General features: G+C 40.4%; 2 protein-coding genes and 1 long non-coding RNA gene across 5 annotated transcripts in view; 1 reads left to right on the plus strand and 2 right to left on the minus strand.

Moving 5' to 3' along the window:
- LOC131105079 (uncharacterized) overlaps positions 1–1,296 on the plus strand; it is a 101,667-nt gene extending 100,371 nt beyond the window's left edge. The window contains exons 7-8 of one of the 2 annotated variants that reach the window (XR_009119873.1): positions 512–620; positions 698–1,296. This is a non-coding gene — a long non-coding RNA (uncharacterized LOC131105079). The remainder of the gene's footprint in view (positions 1–511; positions 621–697) is intronic. The other variant, XR_009119874.1, reaches the window with a different exon arrangement.
- On the minus strand, positions 6–23,902 carry si:ch211-1i11.3 (mitogen-activated protein kinase kinase kinase 5). 2 transcript variants are annotated; one of them, XM_058052814.1, is made up of 28 exons: positions 23,473–23,902; positions 23,119–23,258; positions 21,788–21,975; positions 21,500–21,668; positions 20,493–20,599; positions 20,226–20,396; positions 20,041–20,153; positions 19,619–19,778; positions 19,404–19,554; positions 19,040–19,144; positions 18,653–18,702; positions 17,250–17,345; positions 16,830–16,914; positions 15,968–16,101; positions 15,766–15,893; positions 15,477–15,613; positions 15,294–15,399; positions 15,064–15,221; positions 14,798–14,996; positions 14,532–14,697; positions 13,622–13,787; positions 13,309–13,494; positions 13,129–13,234; positions 12,844–13,057; positions 12,658–12,764; positions 687–781; positions 540–616; positions 6–381 (listed from the first exon to the last, which is right to left on the minus strand). In XM_058052814.1, exons 1-28 carry the CDS (start codon positions 23,819–23,821, stop codon positions 285–287), a joined length of 3,960 nt encoding a protein of 1,319 aa, XP_057908797.1. In that variant the 5' UTR covers positions 23,822–23,902; the 3' UTR covers positions 6–284. The 2 variants fall into 2 exon arrangements, with proteins under 2 accessions (XP_057908797.1, XP_057908796.1); XM_058052813.1 differs by having other exon boundaries at positions 18,653–18,705.
- Positions 23,903–25,024: 1,122 nt separating this feature from the next.
- snip1 (Smad nuclear interacting protein) lies at positions 25,025–27,911 on the minus strand. The gene is made up of 4 exons (XM_058053395.1): positions 27,605–27,911; positions 26,846–26,939; positions 25,541–26,082; positions 25,025–25,458 (listed from the first exon to the last, which is right to left on the minus strand). The coding sequence occupies exons 1-4, from the start codon at positions 27,748–27,750 to the stop codon at positions 25,179–25,181; spliced, it is 1,062 nt and encodes a 353-aa protein (XP_057909378.1). The 5' UTR covers positions 27,751–27,911; the 3' UTR covers positions 25,025–25,178.
- Positions 27,912–27,983: the final 72 nt, after the last annotated feature.

Raw genomic sequence — 27,983 nt, forward strand, 5'->3', positions numbered from 1 at the left:
ATTTATTGAACACATACACGTGTGTTCTACTACAGCACTGTCAAAGCAAATAAGCATAGAAGTGTTCCTGCTGACCACTTTTGAAGTGTATTCAACAAATATGAATGTATAACTTACTCTCTTAGACAAAATATTCATTTGATGTAAAAATTATCAATTTTCAATACAAGTTTTGTATTAAGGATGTAGTAAAAAATAAAATAACATGCAGCATCTCCGTTTTTTTTATATTCAAATGTGTGAAAAGCAACAGGACCAGCCTGTTCACTACAGAAAGTGTCCCGTTAAAGTAGAGCGCCATCACTGTCCTGGTGGTGTATGTTGTGCTGAGACTTCCTATGAGCTGTAATGGCCGCCCAGATGCGACACAGCATACCGCCTCTGGAAAATAAAGTGGGGAAAAAAACAACCCCATGATGGTTTAGAGTCAAAGGACGGACATGTAATTGGACATTTAGGATTATGAATATTGGCCTTTATATTTTAAATGTATTTATCATGTTTTGTGCAGAGCTGGAAGACACGTAGAGGCTCCTCACCTTATTCCAGAGTACATGAGGTCATCCCTGCAGGCCATGCGGAGGAGACAGTCCAAGGTGAACTCGTGAGCCACCAACTAGGTAAACAGGGTGACACATGATCAGAACAAACAGAAAGTAGATGGAAAGGTATGAAACAGTAATCACCTTGTCAACAGTGTTGTGATCCACAGGGACGGCCTCCAGCCATCGCACCATGTCCTTTACGTCCGGGTCACATCTCGTCTGTGGAGTGGAGTCACCTGAATTGCCAGAGTCAAACAAGGGGGCCATGATGAATTCAGTTTCATAAAAACAGTGAAACATTAGAAACATGTGCCTGCGGATATTGTGAATATTCATGTACTGTAGTTGCGTTTTGAGATGGTGATCCAGTGAGCTACGCCCCTGACACAAACCGGTCAGGCAGAAACCTAAAAGCCTGAAGCCGAGGAGGTGGCCATCATTGACTGGTAGGTAAGCCAGACGAAAAACACTGAAGATGTCATATATCCTAATATACCCAATATACGTATATTAGGGCTGTAAAAAATAACACAGTAACTAATTTGTTACATTATTATGTTAAATTTTTGGTGTATATGTACATGTGTGTGTGTGTGTAAGATTTCCACTGTTTTTTTTTAACCAGAAAAGTGCATTAGAGCAAGTAAAAAAAAACCGACATACTAACCCCTCATCATTTTTGTCAAAAAATCAGCGCCCTCAAACACTGGCATTTTATGCCATTTTTGGGTGCTTCTGGGCCCCCTGTTGAGTGTGTGTGAGGTTTCCGCTGTTTTTTTGACCAGAAAAGTGCATTTTCAGCAAGTTGAAAAAATTGAAAAAAACGACATACTAACCCCTTACGTTTTTTTCAAAAATCCCAAAATTTAAAACTGGCATTTTCTGCCATTTTTGGGCTCTCCTGGGCCCCCCTGTTGAGTGTGTGTGAGGTTTCCGCTGTTTTTTTTTACCAAAAAAGTGCATTTTCAGCAAGTTGAAAAAAATGAAAAAAACGACATACGTTTTTTTCAAAAATCAACACCCTTAAACTTTGGCATTTTATGCCATTTTTGGGCTCTCCTGGGCCCCCTGTTGACTGTGTGTGAGGTATCCGCTGTTTTTTTGACCAGAAAAGTGCATTTTCAGCAAGTTGAAAAAATTGAAAAAAACGACATAGTTAACCCCTTACGTTTTTTTCAAAAATCCCAAAATTTAATACTGGCATTTTATGCCATTTTTGGGCTCTCCTGGCCACCCTGTTGAGTGTGTGTGAGGTTTCCGCTGTTTTTTTGACCAGAAAAGTGCATTTTCAGCAAGTTGAAAAAATGAAAAAAACGACATACTAACCCCTTACGTTTTTTTCAAAAATCCCAAAATTTAATACTGGCATTTTATGCCATTTTTGGGCTCTCCTGGGCCCCTGTTGACTGTGTGTGAGGTTTCCGCTGTTTTTTTGACCAGAAAAGTGCATTACAAGCAAGTTGAAAAAATAAAAAAAAGACGACATAGTAACCCCTTACGTTTTTTTCAAAAATCAACACCCTCAAACTTTGGTGTTTTATGCCATTTTGGGGCTCTTCTGGGCCCCCTGTTGAGTGTGTGGGGGGTTTCCGCTGTTTTTTGACCAGAAAAGTGCATTTTCAGCAAGTTGAAAAAAATGAAAAAAACGACATACTAACCCCTTACGTTTTTTTCAAAAATCACAAAATTTAAAACTGGCATTTTATGCCATTTTTGGGCTCTCTTGGGCCCCATGTTGACTGTGTGTGAGGTTTCCGCTGTTTTTCTGACCAGAAAAGTGCATTACAAGCAAGTTGAAAAAAAAAAAAAACGACATACTAACCCCTTACGTTTTTTTCAAAAATCCCAAAATTTAATACTGGCATTTTATGCCATTTTTGGGCTCTCCTGGGCCCCCTGTTGAGTGTGTGTGAGGTTTCCGCTGTTTTTTGACCAGAAAAGTGCATTTTCAGCAAGTTGAAAAAATTGAAAAAAACGACATACTAACCCCTTACGTTTTTTTCAAAAATCCCAAAATTTAATACTGGCATTTTATGCCATTTTTGGGCTCTCTTGGGCCCCATGTTGACTGTGTGTGAGGTTTCCGCTGTTTTTTTGACCAGAAAAGTGCATTACAAGCAAGTTGAAAAAAAAAAAAAAACGACATACTAACCCCTTACGTTTTTTTCAAAAATCCCAAAATTTAATACTGGCATTTTATGCCATTTTTGGGCTCTCCTGGGCCCAAAAAAAAAGACGACATAGTAACCCCTTACGTTTTTTTCAAAAATCAACACCCTCAAACTTTGGTGTTTTATGCCATTTTGGGGCTCTTCTGGGCCCCCCCTGAGTGTGTGTGAGGTTTCCGCTGTTTTTTTGACCAGAAAAGTGCATTTTCAGCAAGATGAAAAAAATGAAAAAAACGACATACTAACCCCTTACGTTTTTTTTCAAAAATCAACACCCTCAAACTTTGGTGTTTTATGCCATTTTGGGCTCTTCTGGGCCCCCTGTTGAGTGTGTGTGAGGTTTCCGCTGTTTTTTGACCAGAAAAGTGCATTTTCAGCAAGTTGAAAAAATTGAAAAAAACGACATACTAACTAACCCCTTACGTTTTTTTCAAAAATCCCAAAATTTAATACTGGCATTTTATGCCATTTTTGGGCTCTCCTGGGCCCCCTGTTGAGTGTGTGTGAGGTTTCCGCTGTTTTTTTTGACCAGAAAAGTGCATTTTCAGCAAGTTGAAAAAAATGAAAAAAACGACATACTAACCCCTTACGTTTTTTTCAGAAATCCCAAAATTTAAAAGTGGCATTTTATGCCATTTTTGGGCTCTCCTGGGCCCCCTGTTGAGTGTGTGTGAGGCATCCGCTGTTTTTTTGACCAGAAAAGTGCATTTTCAGCTAGTTGAAAAAAATTGAAAAAAACGACATAGTAACCCCTTACGTTTTTTTCAAAAATCCCAAAATTTAATACTGGCATTTTATGCCATTTTTGGGCTCTCCTGGGCCCCCTGTTGAGTGTGTGTGAGGTTTCCGCTGTTTTTTTGACCGGAAAAGTGCATTTTCAGCAAGTTGAAAAAAATGAAAAAAACGACATACTAACCCCTTACGTTTTTTTCAAAAATCAACACCCTCAAACTTTGGTGTTTTATGCCATTTTTGGGCTCTTCTGGGCCCCCTGTTGAGTGTGTGTGGGGTTTCCGCTGTTTTTTGACCAGAAAAGTGCATTTTCAGCAAGTTGAAAAAATTGAAAAAAACGACATACTAACCCCTTACGTTTTTTTCAAAAATCCCAAAATTTAATACTGGCATTCTATGCCATTTTTGGGCTCTCCTAGGCCCCCTGTTCAGTGTGTGTAAGGTTTCCGCTGTTTTTTTGACCAGAAAAGTGCATTTTCAGCAAGTTGAAAAAAATGAAAAAAACGACAAACTAACCCCTTACGTTTTTTTCAAAAATCAACACCCTCAAACTTTGGTGTTTTATGCCATTTCGGGCTCTTCTGGGCCCCCTGTTGAGTGTGTGTGAGGTTTCCGCTGTTTTTTGACCAGAAAAGTGCATTTTCAGCAAGTTGAAAAAATTGAAAAAAACGACATACTAACCCCTTACGTTTTTTTCAAAAATCCCAAAATTTAATACTGGCATTCTATGCCATTTTTGGGCTCTCCTAGGCCCCCTGTTCAGTGTGTGTAAGGTTTCCGCTGTTTTTTTGACCAGAAAAGTGCATTTTCAGCAAGTTGAAAAAAATGAAAAAAACGACAAACTAACCCCTTACGTTTTTTTCAAAAATCAACACCCTCAAACTTTGGTGTTTTATGCCATTTCGGGCTCTTCTGGGCCCCCTGTTGAGTGTGTGTGAGGTTTCCGCTGTTTTTTGACCAGAAAAGTGCATTTTCAGCAAGTTGAAAAAATTGAAAAAAAACGACATACTAACCCCTTACGTTTTTTTCAAAAATCCCAAAATTTAATACTGGCATTTTATGCCATTTTTGGGCTCTCCTGGGCCCCTGTTGACTGTGTGTGAGGTTTCCGCTGTTTTTTTGACCAGAAAAGTGCATTACAAGCAAGTTGAAAAAATAAAAAAAAGACGACATAGTAACCCCTTACGTTTTTTTCAAAAATCAACACCCTCAAACTTTGGTGTTTTATGCCATTTTGGGGCTCTTCTGGGCCCCCCCTGAGTGTGTGTGAGGTTTCCGCTGTTTTTTTGACCAGAAAAGTGCATTTTCAGCAAGTTGAAAAAAATGAAAAAAACGACATACTAACCCCTTACGTTTTTTTCAAAAATCAACACCCTCAAACTTTGGTGTTTTATGCCATTTTGGGCTCTTCTGGGCCCCCTGTTGAGTGTGTGTGAGGTTTCCGCTGTTTTTTGACCAGAAAAGTGCATTTTCAGCAAGTTGAAAAAATTGAAAAAAACGACATACTAACCCCTTACGTTTTTTTCAAAAATCCCAAAATTTAATACTGGCATTTTATGCCATTTTTGGGCTCTCCTGGGCCCCCTGTTGAGTGTGTGTGAGGTTTCCGCTGTTTTTGACCAGAAAAGTGCATTTTCAGCAATTTGAAAAAATTGAAAAAAACGACATACTAACCCCTTACGTTTTTTTCAAAAATCCCAAAATTTAATACTGGCATTTTATGCCATTTTTGGGCTCTCCTGGGCCCCCTGTTGAGTGTGTGTGAGGTTTCCGCTGTTTTTTTTTGACCAGAAAAGTGCATTTTCAGCAAGTTGAAAAAAATGAAAAAAACGACATACTAACCCCTTACGTTTTTTTCAGAAATCCCAAAATTTAAAAGTGGCATTTTATGCCATTTTTGGGCTCTCCTGGGCCCCCTGTTGAGTGTGTGTGAGGCATCCGCTGTTTTTTTGACCAGAAAAGTGCATTTTCAGCTAGTTGAAAAAAATTGAAAAAAACGACATAGTAACCCCTTACGTTTTTTTCAAAAATCCCAAAATTTAATACTGGCATTTTATGCCATTTTTGGGCTCTCCTAGGCCCCCTGTTCAGTGTGTGTGAGGTTTCCGCTGTTTTTTTGACCAGAAAAGTGCATTTTCAGCAAGTTGAAAAAAATGAAAAAAACGACATACTAACCCCTTACGTTTTTTTCAAAAATCCCAAAATTTAATACTGGCATTTAATGCCATTTTTGGGCTCTCCTGGGCCCCCTGTTGAGTGTGTGTGAGGTTTCCGCTGTTTTTTTTGACCAGAAAAGTGCATTTTCAGCAAGTTGAAAAAAATGAAAAAAACGACATACTAACCCCTTACGTTTTTTTCAAAAATCAACACCCTCAAACTTTGGTGTTTTATGCCATTTTGGGGCTCTTCTGGGCCCCCTGTTGAGTGTGTGTGGGGTTTCTGCTGTTTTTTGACCAGAAAAGTGCATTTTCAGCAAGTTGAAAAAAATGAAAAAAACGACATACTAACCCCTTACGTTTTTTTCAAAAATCACAAAATTAAAAACTGGCATTTTATGCCATTTTTGGGCTCTCTTGGGCCCCATGTTGACTGTGTGTGAGGTTTCCGCTGTTTTTTTGACCAGAAAAGTGCATTACAAGCAAGTTGAAAAAAAAAAAAAAAAAACGACATACTAACCCCTTACGTTTTTTTCAAAAATCCCAAAATTTAATACTGGCATTTTATGCCATTTTTGGGCTCTCCTGGGCCCCCTGTTGAGTGTGTGTGAGGTTTCCGCTGTTTTTTTGACCAGAAAAGTACATTTTCAGCAAGTTGAAAAAAATGAAAAAAACGACATACTAACCCCTTACGTTTTTTTCAAAAATCAACACCCTCAAACTTTGGTGTTTTATGCCATTTTGGGCTCTTCTGGGCCCCCTGTTGAGTGTGTGTGAGGTTTCTGCTGTTTTTTGACCAGAAAAGTGCATTTTCAGCAAGTTGAAAAAATTGAAAAAAACGACATACTAACCCCTTACGTTTTTTTCAAAAATCCCAAAATTTAATACTGGCATTTTATGCCATTTTTGGGCTCTCCTGGGCCCAAAAAAAAGACGACATAGTAACCCCTTACGTTTTTTTCAAAAATCAACACCCTCAAACTTTGGTGTTTTATGCCATTTTGGGGCTCTTCTGGGCCCCCCCTGAGTGTGTGTGAGGTTTCCGCTGTTTTTTTGACCAGAAAAGTGCATTTTCAGCAAGTTGAAAAAAATGAAAAAAACGACATACTAACCCCTTACGTTTTTTTCAAAAATCAACACCCTCAAACTTTGGTGTTTTATGCCATTTTGGGCTCTTCTGGGCCCCCTGTTGAGTGTGTGTGAGGTTTCCGCTGTTTTTTGACCAGAAAAGTGCGTTTTCAGCAAGTTGAAAAAATTGAAAAAAACGACATACTAACCCCTTACGTTTTTTTCAAAAATCCCAAAATTTAATACTGGCATTTTATGCCATTTTTGGGCTCTCCTGGGCCCCCTGTTGAGTGTGTGTGAGGTTTCCGCTGTTTTTTGACCAGAAAAGTGCATTTTCAGCAATTTGAAAAAATTGAAAAAAACGACATACTAACCCCTTACGTTTTTTTCAAAAATCCCAAAATTTAATACTGGCATTTTATGCCATTTTTGGGCTCTCCTGGGCCCCCTGTTGAGTGTGTGTGAGGTTTCCGCTGTTTTTTTTTGACCAGAAAAGTGCATTTTCAGCAAGTTGAAAAAAAATGAAAAAAACGACATACTAACCCCTTACGTTTTTTTCAGAAATCCCAAAATTTAAAAGTGGCATTTTATGCCATTTTTGGGCTCTCCTGGGCCCCCTGTTGAGTGTGTGTGAGGCATCCGCTGTTTTTTTGACCAGAAAAGTGCATTTTCAGCTAGTTGAAAAAAATTGAAAAAAACGACATAGTAACCCCTTACGTTTTTTTCAAAAATCCCAAAATTTAATACTGGCATTTTATGCCATTTTTGGGCTCTCCTAGGCCCCCTGTTCAGTGTGTGTGAGGTTTCCGCTGTTTTTTTGACCAGAAAAGTGCATTTTCAGCAAGTTGAAAAAAATGAAAAAAACGACATACTAACCCCTTACGTTTTTTTCAAAAATCCCAAAATTTAATACTGGCATTTAATGCCATTTTTGGGCTCTCCTGGGCCCCCTGTTGAGTGTGTGTGAGGTTTCCGCTGTTTTTTTTGACCAGAAAAGTGCATTTTCAGCAAGTTGAAAAAAATGAAAAAAACGACATACTAACCCCTTACGTTTTTTTCAAAAATCAACACCCTCAAACTTTGGTGTTTTATGCCATTTTGGGGCTCTTCTGGGCCCCCTGTTGAGTGTGTGTGGGGTTTCTGCTGTTTTTTGACCAGAAAAGTGCATTTTCAGCAAGTTGAAAAAAATGAAAAAAACGACATACTAACCCCTTACGTTTTTTTCAAAAATCCCAAAATTTAATACTGGCATTTTATGCCATTTTTGGGCTCTCCTGGGCCCCCTGTTGAGTGTGTGTGAGGTTTCCGCTGTTTTTTGACCAGAAAAGTGCATTTTCAGCAAGTTGAAAAAATTGAAAAAAACGACATACTAACAACCCCTTACGTTTTTTTTCAAAAATCCCAAAATTTAATACTGGCATTTAATGCCATTTTTGGGCTCTCCTGGGCCCCCTGTTGAGTGTGTGTGAGGTTTCCGCTGTTTTTTTGACCAGAAAAGTGCATTTTCAGCTAGTTGAAAAAAATGAAAAAAACGACATACTAACCCCTTACGTTTTTTTCAGAAATCCCAAAATTTAAAAGTGGCATTTTATGCCATTTTTGGGCTCTCCTGGGCCCCCTGTTGAGTGTGTGTGAGGTTTCCGCTGTTTTTTTGACCAGAAAAGTGCATTTTCAGCAAGTTGAAAAAAATGAAAAAAACGACATACTAACCCCTTACGTTTTTTTCAAAAATCAACACCCTCAAACTTGGGTGTTTTATGCCATTTTTGGTCTCTTCTGGGCCCCCTGTTGAGTGTGTGTGGGGTTTCCGCTGTTTTTTGACCAGAAAAGTGCATTTTCAGCAAGTTGAAAAAAACGACATACTAACCCCTTACGTTTTTTTCAAAAATCCCAAAATTTAATACTGGCATTTTATGCCATTTTTGGGCTCTCCTAGGCCCCCTGTTCAGTGTGTGTAAGGTTTCCGCTGTTTTTTGACCAGAAAAGTGCATTTTCAGCAAGTTGAAAAAATTGAAAAAAAACGACATACTAACCCCTTACGTTTTTTTCAAAAATCCCAAAATTTAATACTGGCATTTTATGCCATTTTTGGGCTCTCCTGGGCCCCTGTTGACTGTGTGTGAGGTTTCCGCTGTTTTTTTGACCAGAAAAGTGCATTACAAGCAAGTTGAAAAAATAAAAAAAAGACGACATAGTAACCCCTTACGTTTTTTTCAAAAATCAACACCCTCAAACTTTGGTGTTTTATGCCATTTTGGGGCTCTTCTGGGCCCCCTGTTGAGTGTGTGTGGGGTTTCTGCTGTTTTTTGACCAGAAAAGTGCATTTTCAGCAAGTTGAAAAAAATGAAAAAAACGACATACTAACCCCTTACGTTTTTTTCAAAAATCACAAAATTTAAAACTGGCATTTTATGCCATTTTTGGGCTCTCTTGGGCCCCATGTTGACTGTGTGTGAGGTTTCCGCTGTTTTTTTGACCAGAAAAGTGCATTACAAGCAAGTTGAAAAAAAAAAAAAACGACATACTAACCCCTTACGTTTTTTTCAAAAATCCCAAAATTTAATACTGGCATTTTATACCATTTTTGGGCTCTCCTGGGCCCCCTGTTGAGTGTGTGTGAGGTTTCCGCTGTTTTTTGACCAGAAAAGTGCATTTTCAGCAAGTTGAAAAAATTGAAAAAAACGACATACTAACAACCCCTTACGTTTTTTTTTAAAAATCCCAAAATTTAATACTGGCATTTTATGCCATTTTTGGGCTCTCCTGGGCCCCCTGTTGAGTGTGTGTGAGGCATCCGCTGTTTTTTTGACCAGAAAAGTGCATTTTCAGCTAGTTGAAAAAAATGAAAAAAACGACATACTAACCCCTTACGTTTTTTTCAAAAATCAACACCCTCAAACTTTGGTGTTTTATGCCATTTTGGGCTCTTCTGGGCCCCCTGTTGAGTGTGTGTGAGGTTTCCGCTGTTTTTTGACCAGAAAAGTGCATTTTCAGCAAGTTGAAAAAATTGAAAAAAACGACATACTAACCCCTTACGTTTTTTTCAAAAATCCCAAAATTTAATACTGGCATTTTATGCCATTTTTGGGCTCTCCTGGGCCCCCTGTTGAGTGTGTGTGAGGTTTCCGCTGTTTTTTGACCAGAAAAGTGCATTTTCAGCAAGTTGAAAAAATTGAAAAAAACGACATACTAACAACCCCTTACGTTTTTTTTCAAAAATCCCAAAATTTAATACTGGCATTTTATGCCATTTTTGGGCTCTCCTGGGCCCCCTGTTGAGTGTGTGTGAGGCATCCGCTGTTTTTTTGACCAGAAAAGTGCATTTTCAGCTAGTTGAAAAAAATGAAAAAAACGACATAGTAACCCCTTACGTTTTTTTCAAAAATCCCAAAATTTAATACTGGCATTTAATGCCATTTTTGGGCTCTCCTGGGCCCCCTGTTGAGTGTGTGTGAGGTTTCCGCTGTTTTTTTGACCAGAAAAGTGCATTTTCAGCAAGTTGAAAAAAATGAAAAAAACGACATACTAACCCCTTACGTTTTTTTCAAAAATCAACACCCTCAAACTTTGGTGTTTTATGCCATTTTTGGGCTCTTCTGGGCCCCCTGTTGAGTGTGTGTGGGGTTTCCGCTGTTTTTTGACCAGAAAAGTGCATTTTCAGCAAGTTGAAAAAATTGAAAAAAACGACATACTAACCCCTTACGTTTTTTTCAAAAATCCCAAAATTTAATACTGGCATTTTATGCCATTTTTGGGCTCTCCTAGGCCCCCTGTTCAGTGTGTGTAAGGTTTCCGCTGTTTTTTTGACCAGAAAAGTGCATTTTCAGCAAGTTGAAAAAAATGAAAAAAACGACATAGTAACCCCTTACGTTTTTTTCAAAAATCCCAAAATTTAATACTGGCATTTAATGCCATTTTTGGGCTCTCCTGGGCCCCCTGTTGAGTGTGTGTGAGGTTTCCGCTGTTTTTTTGACCAGAAAAGTGCATTTTCAGCAAGTTGAAAAAAATGAAAAAAACGACATACTAACCCCTTACGTTTTTTTCAAAAATCAACACCCTCAAACTTTGGTGTTTTATGCCATTTCGGGCTCTTCTGGGCCCCCCTGTTGAGTGTGTGTGAGGTTTCCGCTGTTTTTTGACCAGAAAAGTGCATTTTCAGCAAGTTGAAAAAATTGAAAAAAAACGACATACTAACCCCTTACGTTTTTTTCAAAAATCCCAAAATTTAATACTGGCATTTTATGCCATTTTTGGGCTCTCCTGGGCCCCCTGTTGAGTGTGTGTGAGGTTTCCGCTGTTTTTTGACCAGAAAAGTGCATTTTCAGCAAGTTGAAAAAATTGAAAAAAACGACATAGTAACCCCTTACGTTTTTTTCAAAAATCCCAAAATTTAATACTGGCATTTTATGCCATTTTTGGGCTCTCCTAGGCCCCCTGTTCAGTGTGTGTGAGGTTTCCGCTGTTTTTTTGACCAGAAAAGTGCATTTTCAGCAAGTTGAAAAAAATGAAAAAAACGACATACTAACCCCTTACGTTTTTTTCAAAAATCCCAAAATTTAATACTGGCATTTAATGCCATTTTTGGGCTCTCCTGGGCCCCCTGTTGAGTGTGTGTGAGGTTTCCGCTGTTTTTTTGACCAGAAAAGTGCATTTTCAGCAAGTTGAAAAAAATGAAAAAAACGACATACTAACCCCTTACGTTTTTTTCAAAAATCAACACCCTCAAACTTGGGTGTTTTATGCCATTTTTGGGCTCTCCTGGGCCCCCTGTTGAGTGTGTGTGAGGTTTCCGCTGTTTTTTTGACCAGAACAGTGCATTTTCAGCAAGTTGAAAAAATTGAAAAAAACGACATACTAACCCCTTACGTTTTTTTCAAAAATCAACACCCTCAAACTTTGGTGTTTTATGCCATTTTTGGGCTCTTCTGGGCCCCCTGTTGAGTGTGTGTGAGGTTTCCGCTGTTTTTTTACCAGAAAAGTGCATTTTCAGCAAGTTGAAAAAATTGAAAAAAAACGACATACTAACCCCTTACGTTTTTTTAAAAAATCCCAAAATTTAATACTGGCATTTTATGCCATTTTTGGGCTCTCCTGGGCCCCCTGTTGAGTGTGTGTGAGGTTTCCGCTGTTTTTTTTTTTTACCAGAAAAGTGCATTTTCAGCAAGTTGAAAAAAATGAAAAAAACGACATACTAACCCCTTACGTTTTTTTCAAAAATCAACACCCTCAAACTTTGGTGTTTTATGCCATTTTTGGGCTCTCCTAGGCCCCTTGTTCAGTGTGTGTAAGGTTTCCGCTGTTTGTTTGACCAGAAAAGTGCATTTTCAGCAAGTTGAAAAAAATGAAAAAAACGACATACTAACCCCTTACGTTTTTTTCAGAAATCCCAAAATTTAAAAGTGGCATTTTATGCCATTTTTGGGCTCTCCTGGGCCCCCTGTTGACTGTGTTTGAGGTTTCCGCTGTTTTTTTGACCAGAAAAGTGCATTACAAGCAAGTTGAAAAAATAAAAAAAAAACGACATACTAACCCCTTACGTTTTTTTCAAAAATCAACACCTTCAAACTTTGGCATTTTATGCCATTTTTGGGCTCTTCTGGGTCCAAGTGTATTTAGTGTGTATTACACTAAATACACATTTAGTGTAATAAATGTGTATTTATATCCTTTTACATAGTATATAAAACATACATGTCATAAGGAAAATAAATAAAAACAAACTACAAAATACATATTAAATACAAATTATATATTTTTAACTATAATTATAGTGGTCACCGCCTGCAAACCAACCATTAGAGAAGAAAGCATGTCCACTGTTAAGTCTTCATAATGATAAATAAAAAGCTCCTCCTTGGCCTAGGCCCCACCCTGCTAGAATATTGTTACATTAAGGATTCTTATTATTTATTAAGGATTATCAGTTATTTTGCATCAACAAACTCCTTTGTGGGCTTTATTAAAATGATTAAAAAATATATCTCGTACCTGAAGAGTCTCTCCGCAGAGCATCAATGTGGTGTTGTTTCTGCTGGACTGAGGTCCGCAGGAGGTCCTGGTATTCTCTCTCCTTGTCACTCAACAGCCTTAGCAGTCTGAAAGTATAAAGTATATTTTTAAAGTATATTTTTGTTACTCAACAAGGTTTGGACATAAACAAAACACAGTGTGCACCTTCTGGTCTCTATTCGGAGGTCTCTCAGTTCGTCGCTTAGGGGACAGTTGCTGTCTAGGAGTGAATCTGAAGTCGCCAAGACTGCCTCGTCCACAGATTCTGACTGGTCAGAGTGTGGCGTTTCGTTGAGCAGGTTGCCATTTGGGACAGGGGGCTGCTCTTCTGGAGTGCTGTCCTCTGTCTCGAATGATGACTGCAACTGGAGCTTCAGTTCTGTAGAATCAGTTAATTGACAGTGTTCAGTCTCATGTACGTAGCACTTGATGAAGATGAAGTGCTATAACCTGGAAGAAGCACAGTGATGGCATCCTGCACAGCCTGTCTCAGCAGATTGTCCAGCGCGAACATCCAGTGAGGTTTCACTTGCTGTTGCCTCAACACTTTCTTCACCTGCAACAAAAGGAAGAACATATAATCTGCAAAAATATTCCATGTGTCTTAGTTATGCTTTTGAGTCCACATACTGCGTCCTGGAAGCTGAACAGCGCCGCCTGCAGGCCGTTTTGGGGCACTGCGGTGGAAAGTAGTGTTGCTCTGAGGTCCAGCAGATTGCTGGTCAGCTGCTTCCTGTCTGGGGAGCAGATGTTGTCTCGCAAACAGCAGATGAGCTTAGTGATGTGTTCCTCCGTCAGCGAAGAGCCCTCACCGTACTGTTAAAAACAAGGATGATTTGCACTCACGCTGTTTGGGTGTTTGAATCCAAACGAGTGGAAGGTGTACCAGTCTGACAAGATGAGCTACTGTGTTGCAAGGACAGTACAACTGCTTCGTTCTTACCTGAGGCACGGCTTCCTGTATGTTGGCCACAACGTTGGAGATGTAGTCAGTGAGCACTCGGTGCAGCGTGGCTCTCCTCTCACTGTCCTTCCTCAGCATGAACAGACCGATGTTTTCGTCTGTGGACGCGGGGCTGCTCATGTCCAGAGGGGACTCTTCCGGGACGCTGGACAGCAAGGAAATTTGAGGATCACTTTTTTTGTCCACTTACGATGGCTACGATTTAAATCTGTATATTAATTTCATAACAAATTGAAGGGGAAAATTTAACAATCACAATAGAGTAGTAGAAAGTAGAAAAATACATAAACCAACTCATTCATTTTGGAGTCACCAATTAACCTTGGAATGTGGGAGGAAACCGGAGTACCCGGAGAAAACCCACACAAGGAGAACATGCAAACTCCACATAGAGATGGCCGAGGGTGGGATTGAACTCAGGTCTCCTAGCTGTGAGGTCTGCGTGCTAACCACTAGACCGCCGTGCAGCCCCATAGACCAATGACTATAAAGCCCAATTTTCACAATGGAAGGTTTTCACTGCTCTGCCATGTCTACTTTCCACTACATTCTCTGCGCCGTGAGATGTTTAGGTACACTCGGAATTGTGGGCATTAATTGTTTTTTATTTTTATTCATGCACCCCATATTACAATTGGTGTACCCCACTTTGGGAACCTAGGATAGGAACCTGTGTTTTTGACCATTGACCTGTGTTATTGCAATACATTCTACTTGCAAACAGCAACATTCCAGTCAGTAGATTCCTAAAAGCAGCAAGCACCCCTCTTAGTATTCAACAATCATACTTAAAAATAGCAGAGCATTCCTGTTGTATCGTAGATGTTCGACGAGTATATTGATATAAAAAATAATGAAGGAAAATTGAAAATAGCCATGGTTTACTCACGGCAGGAATTGTCCGTTGATGGGTGGGCTCTCAGAGATGTGTGCTCTGAAAGCGGACTGTGTACTCCTGAAGTCCAGGGAGCAGGACAAGTCTATCGAATCCGAGTATGAGTCTGTGTCCTCCACCAGGATGGAGACTGGCACTGATAGGCTGCGCTGGTAGTCGCCTACAAAACAAAACTATTAATTAGCTGCTGCTGTGATGCTGTTAGATCCTGTTATGATGTCACACTGTGCATGCATCGCAGTGTAAACAAAAATTCCCACCAGCAGAAACGTCTTCAGGGTCAGAATCCTGCATCGGCCTGTTCTTCTTCCTGGGAGCCGAACTGAGGAAGGTGTCTATGAGCAGATCGGTGGCTGTGGCCCGGTCGTCTGGATCGGGCACGAAACAGTTCATGATGAAGCTCTTGGCCTTGTCTGACATACTCTCTGGTACCTTGGGGTGGATCTTAAACATCCCAACCTAGGGTAGGAGCACTGGGATTAGTACCACCAGGCTTTTTAGAACACTAAGCCTGTTCCATTGTTACCTTGAACATGGCTGCCTGTGGACTTCCCAGCTCATGAAAGGGGGTTTTGCCTGTTGCCATTTCGATGATGGTGCACCCCAGGGACCATATGTCAGCCGGCTTGCCGTACCCCCGAGGCCCTTGGTCTATAATCTCTGGCGCCATATACTGAAGAGTTCCTGTCGGTAAATATCCTTTAAACAGCCCTGTCTTTGTCAACTCAAATGCTAGCACCTTTCATACAATCTTACCAGCAAACGTCTCCGTGCAGGGGTTGATCCCAGCTAACCTCTTGGAGGTTCCAAAGTCGGAGATCTTTAAAACGCCACTATAAGTGTTGATCAGCACATTGTCACCCTGCAGCAAAAATATACATTTAAGCACATTTTTGGTTTAAAAAAAAAAAAACAACAACACCAAAAAGAGGTGCTTACCTTGATGTCTCTGTGAACTATCTGGTTGTCATGGAGATATCTGAGCCCCTCCAGGATCTGCTTGGTGTAGAAGATGATGGTGGCCTCGTTGTCCTTCAGAGGACCCCACTTGGAGCGCAGCAGGGATGACAAACTTCCTGCCATGGCAAGAATGTTTCAACAGTTCAGCGCTTTCGACGCTACTACATTGTGTAATTTGGACTGTAAGTTGGTTTAAAGGAAGTGAGGCGTTCTGAATGAATCAAGTTAACGTCCTTCTTATTCAAAGTCAACATGTTTAGATGCAGACCTCCTGGTACTTCTTCCATGAAGATCTTGATGAAACCGTCCTGACTGACGGAGCCCAGGTACTGGACAATATTCCTGTGCTTCAGCCTCTTGTGAAGCCGGATCTCCTCGTGGAGAGGCTGGGAATAACTGTCATGACAAAAAAGTGTTGGGTTGTGTTTGTTTTTAAGTGGCGCAAGGCCCATGAAGAGTGTTCCACTCACGTGCTGTCCTTCTCTGGGATCTCCTTGATGGCGATGCGTACTTGGTTGCTCATGTCCCTCCCAGCATACACTACGCCGTACGTCCCTTTGCCGAGAACCACTTTGTCGCCATTCTCGTTGGTCTCATAGACGTACTGCAACACAGGAGGAAGATGGCGAGGATTCCGTTAATGACAAAATTGATATTTAAAAAGACAGATGTATTAGTGCAAAGGTGACAGTTGTGCTGAGAAGATGCAATCATTTCCTTTCACATTTCAAGCCACATCATGGCCAACAGGTGGAGTGACTAACAAAGTCCAGTGGGTGGCGCAAACTTTAAGTATTGTAGTAGAACAGTTGGGTCTTGCGGGTTTTAAATCCCAACAACACATGCAAAAGCACAACCTATAATATCCCTGAGGGTCATTACAATATTCATTCATTCATTCATTTTCTCCTGCTTATCCTCACGAGGGTCGCGGGGGGTGCTGGAGCCTATCCCAGCTGTCTTCGGGCAAGAGGCGGGTACACCCTGGACTGGTCGGCAGCCAATAAACAGGGCACATATAGACAAACAACCATTCACACTCACATTCATACCTATGGACAATTTGGAGTCGCCAATTAACCTAGCATGTTTTTGGAATGTGAGAAAACCCGCGCATGCACGGGGAGAACATGCAAACTCCATGAGATGGCCGAGGTTGGGATTGAATCCCGGTCTCCTAGCTGTTAGGTCTGCGCCCTAACCACATGACCACCGTGCAGCCCATATTGTCATTACAATATTTTTTATGTAAAATAGGGAGTTAATTTTCACTCACATCTGACTCAAGATGCAACACAACCAATTAAAATGTAATCAAATGAAGAGACCAACCTCGAGTATTCCTTCAGTGACATGGCTGAGGTCCTGAGAGGCATCTTCAGCCTGATGGAGCAGAGAGTTGACCATGTCACAGAAACTGAGGACACAACAGGGGAAAAAACATCCATGACACACTGGATTCAAAGTGCATATGAAAGTGTATCAATAGTCCGAATATACCGTATTTTTATTGCTATGATCCATAACCTGTGCCCCAAAATGTACAGAATTGACTAACACCATATTCCCCCACCCATGTTCAGCATAAAGCATAAAGGAAGTGTGACTCAAAAACAAACAAAAAACGCTGATGCCACTGCAAGGTTAGCCCCTCAACCGACCCACTTAATAAATCAATGCGTTGACAACAGTTGTGTGTATTAGGATTTTTAACTTCTGTCTATTTTGGCGGTTGCTTGGTGGGTCACTCACCCTTTGCAGTGGAGCTCAGAGGGGAAGCAAAGCTGGAAGTCATCAGAGTTGTAGTGGACATACAGAAAGCAGCTCCGCTCATCGATCTTTGACACACTTGGAGAGGACAGACAAGAGTTTTTTTTGTTTTTTTTTACAATGCACTAATGTCTTGCACATCATTACATCCATTTGTATCTGCCTTTTTCCCCTTCTAATTCCACTGAGGCGGCTTATAAAAGCGTTCCCAGAAAAAGTCTACTGCACAAACAGTGCTGGGTCCCACGGTGATGGGTCGAAGCGGGCACGGGCGCATGGGGGAAAAGCCTGCTCAACAGGCATTCGGCCCAGGCCAGGCTCCCTCAGTGGCCTATGGTATGATTCAGGTCAGTATGGAAAGCATTTAAGCTTAACCACCGCACATTGCAGTACCGAAAGCACCATTTAGTGCAGGGGTGCCCACACCTTTTCCACTGAGGGCCACATACTCTGTTATCCATGTAGATATGCTAAGATGTTAGAAATATTTCATGAAAAAACTGCATATTAGCTTTGGGATATGTGTAAAGGTATATTATTAGTACGTAATAATAAATTTTGTACATTTATTTTCCAAACACAATCTAATATTCCATGACATTATTTTTCCTCATAATAGTACAAGTTTATTCTGTTAAAATTGGTACTTTTTTCTACTTTTCAATATGCCTTTATTCTCTTAATATTTAGATATATTTATTCTCATAAAAAACAGCTCCATCCGGTAAATTTTCAACTCATAATAGGGCTTTATTATATGTAATTCTAGGACTTTATTCTTCATTTTTCACAACCCAATTTTTCCAAAATGATAACTTTATTTGTTGTTTGTTCCTCATATTACAGGTTTTTAATAAAACATGCCTGTTTCTTTAATATTTCGACTTGTGTACTAAAATATTTATATTTTTCCTCATATTACATTATTCTAAAAAAAAAACATTTATCCCACTCTAAATTACAACTTTGTTTTCTTAATATTTTGACTCTATTATTGTAAAATTACTACTGATTTTTCCATTTTCGCTGTTGTGTTTATTTTTAGAAAGTGCTTTACTACGCTTTAGTTCATTAACAATATATTTTATATTCTCTTCTCCTTCATTTACTTTTTACTCTTTTGCAGTGCATATCATTGTATGTGTTTTCCACTGCCACCAAAAGATGTTTAACTTCATTTTTCTGTCAATAGTGTTCACCAATTATAAAAACAGACAGCGCTTTTATGTCTAAAATCAGATTTAAAAAATAGGTGAAAGTGAAACCCAACCTCAAACCAGCAGCCAGATGTAAGTGTTTGGGTTCCACTTGCTTTTGCTGCAGGCTCAAACACACCCCAGCATATTTGGAAAGGTGTCAGCACATGCAGCAGCACTGGAGCATACCTCACTCCCCGGATTGCAGCAGCTGGGAAAGTCCACTGATGTAAGCCTTTCTGCTGGAACAAACATGACATGGTTCATCTCAGTGGCTTGGAAAAAAATACACCCATGTTGCATGACAGGGCAACTTCATAAAGTTTAGTAGTGTACAGTTCGTACACCTACACACACACACACATGAAAAAAAGAAAGTAAACAGCCTGAGGCGCAACGCATTTGCTCAAAGAACACACCCTCACATTTGGCACCAAATGTTAACTGTACTGGAAGATATGCTCAGTGAACAAAGTTGGGCCTTTTTTAGATTGTGCAAACTTAAAGTCCTAAAGGTAGAACCAAAACGAGACAACGACAGAAGAAGGAGGGGCGGGTGTGACGTGGTTTACATACCTTAAACGGGGTGACGTGCTTCAACTGGACAGTGCAGCTTTCATCCCCATCACTCACAGACACGCTAGCAGGCTGAAGGACTTTACTGGGCTCCAGAATGAGCACCTGGAAAAACAAGGCTTCACACTTCAGCTCTGGCTCATCATCTGACTTAGAGCAAGAAAAGCTTGACAAGATGAGCGCCAGAAAGTAGCACAGTACTTAGATTTTACATCAGATACATTTACCATCTTTATTATGCTTTCACTATTGCAATATAGTAAATAAATGATGGCCGATATGGGAATCAAACCCACAAACTTTAGCTTTATTAGCACCACACTGAAAAAGGGTCAACAGCCCTGTGTAGGACAAGTTGTCTCACCGGGCATTGGTCAGTGCAGACTTTGGGTTTGCAGTACTGCAACAGAAGCTCCATCCAGAAGTCCAATGTGTCCTGCTTGGGAGGCCTCACCTCAGGAGGCTTGGCAAACTGTCGGTACAGAATGTAGGTCTCCATCACGGATGCCACGTACCTGACAGTGAAGAAAATTAATCAGATCTGATGTTTCATGTAGCTCTAATGGAGAATGGTCTCACCATATCGGAGCTTTTAGCTTGTAGAGTTTCTCTGAAGCCTCGATGACTTTCCTGTGTGCATTAGCCAGGATGTTGGCGCCGAGGTAGAAGCCCACATCCCAGTAGTCCTTCATCTTCTCTAAGCTGCCCTTACGGCCCAGCAGAGTGCTTATGGCCACACCTGGAAACCAGTCATTTAACATTAATAGCTAGTGGGGGTAATTCATGTGCACTACACAGCTAAAAGTATTGGAGCTGTATTAGACCTCATGAATCTTAATTCCTGTCGCGTGTGGAATGGACAGTACGTTTATCCACATATGTATGAGTTCAGGTACGAGAAGCATAACAGAATATGAACATTCAATTAATGATATAATTTATGTCAAATTATATGAATGTTAGAAGCAACTTTATGTTGGACAAAGTAGACATTTGAGCACCTATTTTGCGCAGCTCAATGGAGGTGTCAAACTCGTGTCCCGCCGCCATGAGAAGGACCACATTGTTGATGCCTGAGTGAAGCGTGTGCTCCGTCTCAAAGGCTTTTCCATACCTACAAACACACCCAGATGCAGTTAAGGTGAATAATCATTACCACTATATTAGTAAGTTGTACTAATAGTACCAATAACAGGCCTGATCTCTGCAGTGCTGGTCAGTGAAGCCTGAGGTGATGAACATGTCTTTGTAGATGCGACCGCACAGGCAGTAGACATCCGATACCACTCTGCCTCCCGATTCCACGATGGGAAGGATTTCCTCCAAAGCTTTTACTCGATCCCCTGGCTGATTCCTCCTGGTTGGACGAGAAATAATTATTTTTTTGCTGTCAAAAATTGTCACAATTTCAATTCAGTTGTACACCACACAGCAACAGGAATAGTATGCGTACCTGTTTAGAGCAAATATGTAGTGAAACTTGATATTGTGATGTTTCGCCACGAGACACATAGGTAAGTTGTTCAGCATCTCCACCAGTTTGATCATAGCATCGTAGTTCTAGGAAGTGGCACATCACAATGACAGTGAGCGCACAGTACATACGCAAAGACAATCCGGTCTATCTGGCCTCTGCAGTGTGAAGCATTGTAGATAGTTAAGTCAAGCCCAATGTTGCTAAGGACATAGTCTACTTTACAGACGCATCAACTTGTAGCAAAAAAGACCTAAAGTCAGAGATATTCACAGTCTGTAGCTCAATAGCTATAGCTAAGATTTATCTTTGAAATATTTATAGTTCTAGAACTTTTTTAGAACTTAACAACAACGCAGAAGATGATGCTATAGCTTACTTTAGCACTACTGTGTTTACTTGAGCAAGGCACTGAATCCCCATTTCCACCACGCTAATATACTGTATATCTTTTTCAACATTTTTTGTGTACCAAGTATGAATTAAATTTACAGTACATGCTACAAACCAGGGAAAGGCATTTGACTGTATTTCACCGCTGCACTCTAACGCTTAAAAAAATTCCTGGATCCAGATGGTCATCCAGATCACCCCCCCCCCCCCCCCAAATGTAATAAGAAATCCCACTTCAGTTATCACTGTCGGGTCTGCTATTAATTAACTGCAATACACAAGGGATTACTGTATTATTTTCATTGGTATTAGAGAATGTCTTTTGGAATGTTTTTAACCCATGACTTATTTAGCAGAATGATGAGTTTTTCCCAAGAGTGAGGGAACATCAGACAAACCTCCAAACTGAATCAACATCTCTACCGGTGGAGCAAATAGTGTGCTCCATTGTGTCTCAACGAAGATGAAAATGCACTCTCAAGGAACTAGTTGTTTCAAATGTCTAAATCTTTCATGCAAAGTGTCTGAATCTTACCTTGGAATGTTTGTATGAAACTTGCAAATAAATCCACAGTGTTGTCTGAAGTCCTCACCTGGATGTCCCTGTAGGACAGCAGCAAATTGACGACAATGTCAGGCGTGAGCAGCTCCACGCTGTCCAGACGCTTCTGGATGCGGCTCAGCTCCTCGCTCAAGGCTTGACCACTATACCGCTCCCTAGCCATGCGGATGTCGTGCCTGATGGACTCACGGAAGTACTCGCTGTCGGGATAAAGACACAATGTTACTCCACAGTTTGTTCTCCAGAGAGAACAAAAGGTGACATCGACACGCTTAGGCAGGCGTAATGTGAGATGATGGTATTTTGGGAGAGGCCTGACCTGGACTGCACGTGTACGTTGTTGAGCATGTAAACCAGTCTGTCCACCAGAGGTGTGAGCAGAGAGTCCAGTTGGAAGCTAGGCTGCATCAGCTCTTTGATGCCGGTCATCACGCCGCCATCACAGGCAAACGCCTTGCTCTGAGGCGTCACCACGTAAGGGAGGAATGTATAACTTCCACACTGCTCCTGAAGGACAAGAACAGAAACAGTGAGAGATTATTTTGACGCGATAGCCTTGACATTAATACATCAAATAATTGATTTATCATTTTCCATCTTGGTTTACATCTCAAAATAACTATAACACACGAAAAAGCTTTACAAATGTCTGTCAATTGTATGCATTTAAACAATGTATTATTATTGCATGTTATTATTTATTGTCGTGGTGCCAGTTGTAATATTTTGACCTTCTCATGTAGATAAAGACCAGAAAATGTGAATTATTCACTATGATGCAGCACATTTCAGACGGGTGTCCAGAGTGTAAAATGTGGGCCATTTGCGGCCTGTGGCTGTTAAATGACTAAAAATATAATTTTACCAAAAAAAGTTTAAAAAATGTAAAAAGAGCAGCAAAAATGGCAACATCAGCAGTTATTTGACAAGAATAAAATCAAAATATTAAGAGAAAAAGGTTGTAATCGAATAAGAAAAAAAAATCAGAATAATATTTTTTTATCAGAATAACAAATCATAAGGAAATCATAAGGAAAAATAAAAATGTTATGACCATGAAGTTTATATTATAACAAAAATAATATATAATATAATAATATTACATAATATAACAAAAAAGTTTTTTTATTTTTTTTAATAAATTTATTTTTGTCACATACCGAAGTACGAGGTGATATGACCATACAGTGACATAATGGGTACCATAGTGACTGTCAATATAGTGACAGTTAAATTAAAAGAAAAAAATACCGGCAGCAATGAAAAAATGCTGTAATTTAATGAGAATAAAGCCAACTTTTGTATTCATGTGGGAAAAAATATTTTACAAGAATTATGTTGTAATTTTGAGGGGAAAATGTAATTTTAGTAGCATGAAATAAAAAATATTAATCGTTAAAATATTGAAAGATTTTTATAATAATAATAATAATTATATAATAATATTATGAGAAACAAACAAAACACAATGAAGTTATATCATGGGAATAAAGTCGAAATATTATGAGGATAAAGTCATAATAAGCAAGGAAAAGTAAGGTTTTGTGCTAAAAGGTGTCCTATAACATTTCTAAAGATATGGTCCATGCATGATTTAGTCACTGGTTGAAATAATATGTAAGGCAAAAAAACATATTATTGCAGACTTACCTTGACAGCTTGCACGTCTGTGTCGTCTTTGTAGTGATACAGGATGATGTTGTTTGTCATGCTGAAACTTTCTCTCACTCCCAGGTGGTAGAAGAGGGAAGGCTGGCAGAAAGAGTCACTCATCTCAAACACGGCAACGTCTGTGAGGATAGAGGTCAATGTGATCAAGTTGGCAGGGTCAAGTTTATTTTTGCCAGTTCACACAGCAGAAACCAGTCAACAGTGCAGGTGTAGAACCACACTCCTCCAAAGTGAACCCCCACATGAACAAGCACTTTGGCAACAGAGAGGAAACACCTTCCAAGCCTTTTGTTGCTTTAAAATGCAGAACAATATTAATTATTGAAGACTCACCAGCATTGTAGAAACTATCTAGGACGTCTGTGGTCGCCATGGAGATCCTCTCAAACGGGATACTTTTAAAGGTGGCGCGGGTCTCCGAGCACGCTTCCTTTAGACACGCCAGAGGCAAGTTCCCTTCGGCTGGGGAAGACGCCACCACCGCCGCCTCCTCGTTGGCGATGTAGACCACCGTCACTGGGCGGCCGCGGCTCCTCGGCGAGACGACGTGCTGCTTGGTGTTTCGAGAGCTGAGCTCTATGGCCAGCGGGTCCTGCCACAAACTTCCAGCCGACGACAACCAATCGTTGTCCCGCCTCCTTGTCTCGCGGAGGCTCATCCGCCTGCGCTCCGTCGTGTACATTTTGCCCTTTAATTAAAAAAAATACTTTTACGTTAAAAGTAGACGAACGGGCGTCCTGTCTCGTGTAGACAGTGTGTGGTTCTCCAGGTGTGTCCCCGCCCATCGAGGTTCCAGCCAAAAACATTCCCGAAACCCCGCCCTTCCACAAGTGACGTCACATATCCTGAACCAGGACGCCTCCACACCTACTTGACCAAAAAATACATAGAACCGAACATCACCTCCGACTTTTTACGTTAACAATAAAGATGGCAATTCATTGATTTTTTAACAAGAATGCTGGATTACGTAACAAGTGCATCTTTTTTATGGTTTTATTGGCAGTTAAAAGGTAATGTTTCCGAACAGAGATGTAATAACATATTGTACTTGAGTAAAATAGGTGATTACTTTATTTGTACTGTTTTTTTCTACTTGGTAATGGATATTTTCAATGTACGTATATCAAAGTACCACAAACTAAAGAAACCTCCACTAATCATACTCAAACTAGTCATAACTGTTTTATTCTTTTGTACTTTTGCACGCTTTTCTGCTGTCATGACGGTCTTGATTACTGCAATTATATTTTCACAAAAAAAGTCAATTTCAATAACACAAGAACGGTAATTCACCAAGTGCCTGGCTTTATAAGGAGATTTCACCATACTGTGGATATTCCATTCATACTTCCTGCCGCTTACGCAATCCAATGACATGACCCAACAACTACAAGTAATGGGACTTTACAAAGTGCTTGGTTTTAAGCATTACAATTTCAGTCATTAAGACTTTTCAGAACCTTTTCATGTAGTTTGAATGTATAGATTTCAGTGAGAAATTTCAAGTCAATAAAATACAAAATCAGTGTAATGGCCTCTGCATTGTGTACATTTCAAATAAAACCCATCCATTTTCTATCCTGTTTAGCCTCTCGGGTCATGGATACGTTGGTCTCTGAAGTTTTATATAGTTTTAAAGTTGTTTGTAAATGAATTGTATATTTGTTTTCATATTTTTATAGTGATTATGTGTTTGGGAGAAAGCCGGAGTACCTGGAGAGAACCCACGTCCGCACAGGGAGAACTGTACACAGCGATGTTATACGAACCCATGATCTCCTGACTGAGGTCAACATGCTAACCACCATCATGCGGCCCTGCTGAGTAAAATACTACAAAATTAGATTGGATGTGAATAGTTGGAAAAGTTGCTGGAGGCAGATGAATACTTCACAGACTTTATTTACAGTACAAAAATGTAAATGTACATTTACCGCTGTGAGCCCTCTGATCAGATAAAATTAAAAAAAGGGAATACATCAATCTATACACAATAGTATTGTAGTTAACTGTTCCCACAGATTAAAAAAAAAAAATTAACTTGCTGATTCGTTAGTAACTTCGTCAAGGCCTTCGTCGTCGTCTTCTTCCACTTGCTGAGCATCCACCTCGCTGGTGTCGGAGAACTCGTGCAGGAGGACATATTCGCGGCTGCTGAAGCCGAACTTGAGCACGTCCTTCTCTTTGAGCTCGTAGTAACGCTGTGCCTCAATGCGCTGGTTGTTAAGGTAAGTACCGTTGCCCGAGCCCAGGTCGATGATGTACGGCCTCACCCGGCGCCCCGTGGTGCCGTCGGCCCGTGTGAACTCCACAAGTCTGTAGAAGCAGACATGAAGAAGGTAGGTTGCACACTTCTAAAATCATGTAAAACTACTTCTACTTAAGTAAAAAGACATACCTGTACTGGAATACTGCATGCTGCTTGGAGCAGGATGGATGATCAATGGGAATGTCGGCAATTTTGCGTTGTCGTCCCATCAGATAGGCACTCTGTCTGTGAATGTACATGACTGGAAGTTGCTCGTCGTTCTTGAAAGGGTACAGCCGCCACCGCCGTTTGGGAATGCGAGCCTCGGGCGGCTCATTGTATTTAATAACAACTCCGCGGAACGTGTTTGTGTCTTCCGTAAGCGCTCCCGACAGACCAAAGTTTGGTTTCTCCTTGTCAGCAGGAGGCGCAGACGGGCTGTTACCTCCGCTGTTGGGTTGCCCAAAATCAAACTCTTGGTTTTCCTCACGCTGCCGACGGTTTTCCCTGCGCTGCTCATCATGGTGCCGACGCTCGGCCTGCTGGGAAGATGCTGCGTCCCTTTCCCGGCGTCGGCCGCCATTGCGGTCTCTCTCCTGAGGCCGGTCTGATTCCCACCTGCTACGCCTTTCCTCCGGCAGCTCGTTTCTTCTTCTGTGGTCATCTCCGGCAGAGCGGTGCTCTTCACGCTCCTGTGTTCAATAGATAAGATAAAAATGTTCTTAACTAATTGCACTGCACATTGCATTTTCTTAAATGAATTAATTGATGACTGTGTTTTTATTGACAAGCATTTTATTTATATCATTATCATTTTAATCTTTGTATTTATTATCCTGCTAGGTGCTGTTTATTCATTCATGTACAGCTATTATTGTTGCATATTTGCAGTGCTACAGTTACTGGAAGCATCTTGCTTTTTGCACGTTATGGCATCATTTTTTTATGTTTACATGGCACATGTAAGTATTGTTTTTCTTGTTACATATTTTAAGTGGTGTATTGCAGCTGCAGCGTGGGGGAATGACCCAAAACAAATTTCTTTTTGTGAGACAACAAAGTTAATCTTGAAGAAAAAACCATGGTGGCCCCATGGTTGTACATTTAAAAATTTACTCTGCATGTATGTGATCGGTATTGGTATCGGTTGATTTCACTCATGGACCATGGGGGTCAGTATTGGCAGCATAAAACCCTGATCGGAACATTGTTGATTTTTAGATGCATCTGCAAGTAAAATGCTCACACTGTGCAGCCCTGCATATAGTATATATGCATGACAGACCTGGTTTCCAATTGCACAGCCCAAGTGTGTGAATTCCATCCTTAAACAGTCAAACAAAATCTAATTAAGGCGTGTTGTGTTTAAAAAAAAATCAAACACACAAATTTGTGCAATAATTCACGTTGCAGTTTGAGTGAAATCTATGTGAATGAAAACTAGAACTGAATTACCCGCTTTAACTTGACATCAGCATTACGATGCGGACTTCGGCTTCTCCTTCGAGGGCTTCTGCTGCCTCGTCGGTCCCTTGTCCTGCCAGGTGACCTAAATCAAAACAATGTAATTAATTTATGGGTCTGTTTGCAGCTTCCTTCCTTGTGTTCTTCCACGGCAAGATTTGAACATTCTGTATTACAAGCATTATATTCCACCTCTTCCTGCTTTGAGTATATAAATTATGCTGAGTAACACACACACACACACACACACGAGTGCACTAGTTATGTTCATTGTCAGCGAATGATAGCTATTTGACAAAGTTTGGCTATCACTGAATGTGTAGTCTATCTTAAAACATGAATTTAAATTGTTGATTACCTGTCTGAGACCGCTTTTATGGTGTGTACGCACCACATGTACGTGAATAACACCAGTTATTTTATTCGGCCCAAATGAACAATTAATTCCGGAATCGTAATTGTGTTAAATCTGTCCGTTGAAACCGCTACTAGTAACACGCCGGCAGAGATATACTTATATATTTTTTGTTTGAAAAATGCCATTTGAATTCAGTTGCATACAGTCCTTTAACGTCAGTAAATTTATTAAAGGTCTTTAGGGCCACACGTTCGTTGTGCAACAAATGCTAACAGCTAAGCTAGCAAACAAACAAACAAACAAACGATGTCGAGAAAAGGCCGAGTTGTTGCCACTGTGTCAGTTACGTTTTAAAAACACTCTGAAGAGAAATAAAACAAACCAAAACACACCTGCTCGGTCTCCTCCTAGGTGGACTTGTGTTGCTGCTTGGTGAGCGGCGTGTTTTTCGCGGCCTCTCCGGGCTCAGCTTCTCTTGTTTCACCTTAACTTTCACTTCCGGTGAATCCCTTCTCTTGTGTCGCTTTTCTTTGGCCATTGTTCGTCAATTCAGGAAAATAAGCGGCGGTTTAGATTAGGCGTACATCACCGTTTCCACAAAAACAAAGCGACGAACTTTGCCAGCAGCTAAGTGTTGGAACTTACTTTGTCGTCTATTTCCGCTTCCGGTGTTAGGCGGACAAATGTCTCGGCAACACAGACCTTGCTAATTTAGTTTCCGTTTGCCTTGTTTGCAGATGCAATCGAAATTTCACCTACAATGAATAAAAT

The sequence above is a fragment of the Doryrhamphus excisus genome, chromosome 17 (genome assembly GCF_030265055.1).
Source record: "Doryrhamphus excisus isolate RoL2022-K1 chromosome 17, RoL_Dexc_1.0, whole genome shotgun sequence".
Lineage (NCBI taxonomy): Eukaryota > Metazoa > Chordata > Actinopteri > Syngnathiformes > Syngnathidae > Doryrhamphus > Doryrhamphus excisus.

Coding starts and splice junctions, on each gene's coding strand:
- si:ch211-1i11.3 (XM_058052813.1), bottom strand. CDS start 23,821: ATGTACACGACGGAGCGCAGGCGGATGAGCCTCCGCGAGACAAGGAGG. Junction 21,976..23,118: donor CAGACGTGCAAGCTGTCAAG/GTAAGTCTGCAA, acceptor CTTGTCCTTCAG/GAGCAGTGTGGAAGTTATAC. Junction 19,555..19,618: donor AAGCTAAAAGCTCCGATATG/GTGAGACCATTC, acceptor CTTCACTGTCAG/GTACGTGGCATCCGTGATGG.
- snip1 (XM_058053395.1), bottom strand. CDS start 27,750: ATGGCCAAAGAAAAGCGACACAAGAGAAGGGATTCACCGGAAGTGAAA. Junction 26,083..26,845: donor CTGATGTCAAGTTAAAGCGG/GTAATTCAGTTC, acceptor TATTGAACACAG/GAGCGTGAAGAGCACCGCTC. Junction 25,459..25,540: donor CATGCAGTATTCCAGTACAG/GTATGTCTTTTT, acceptor CTGCTTCTACAG/ACTTGTGGAGTTCACACGGG.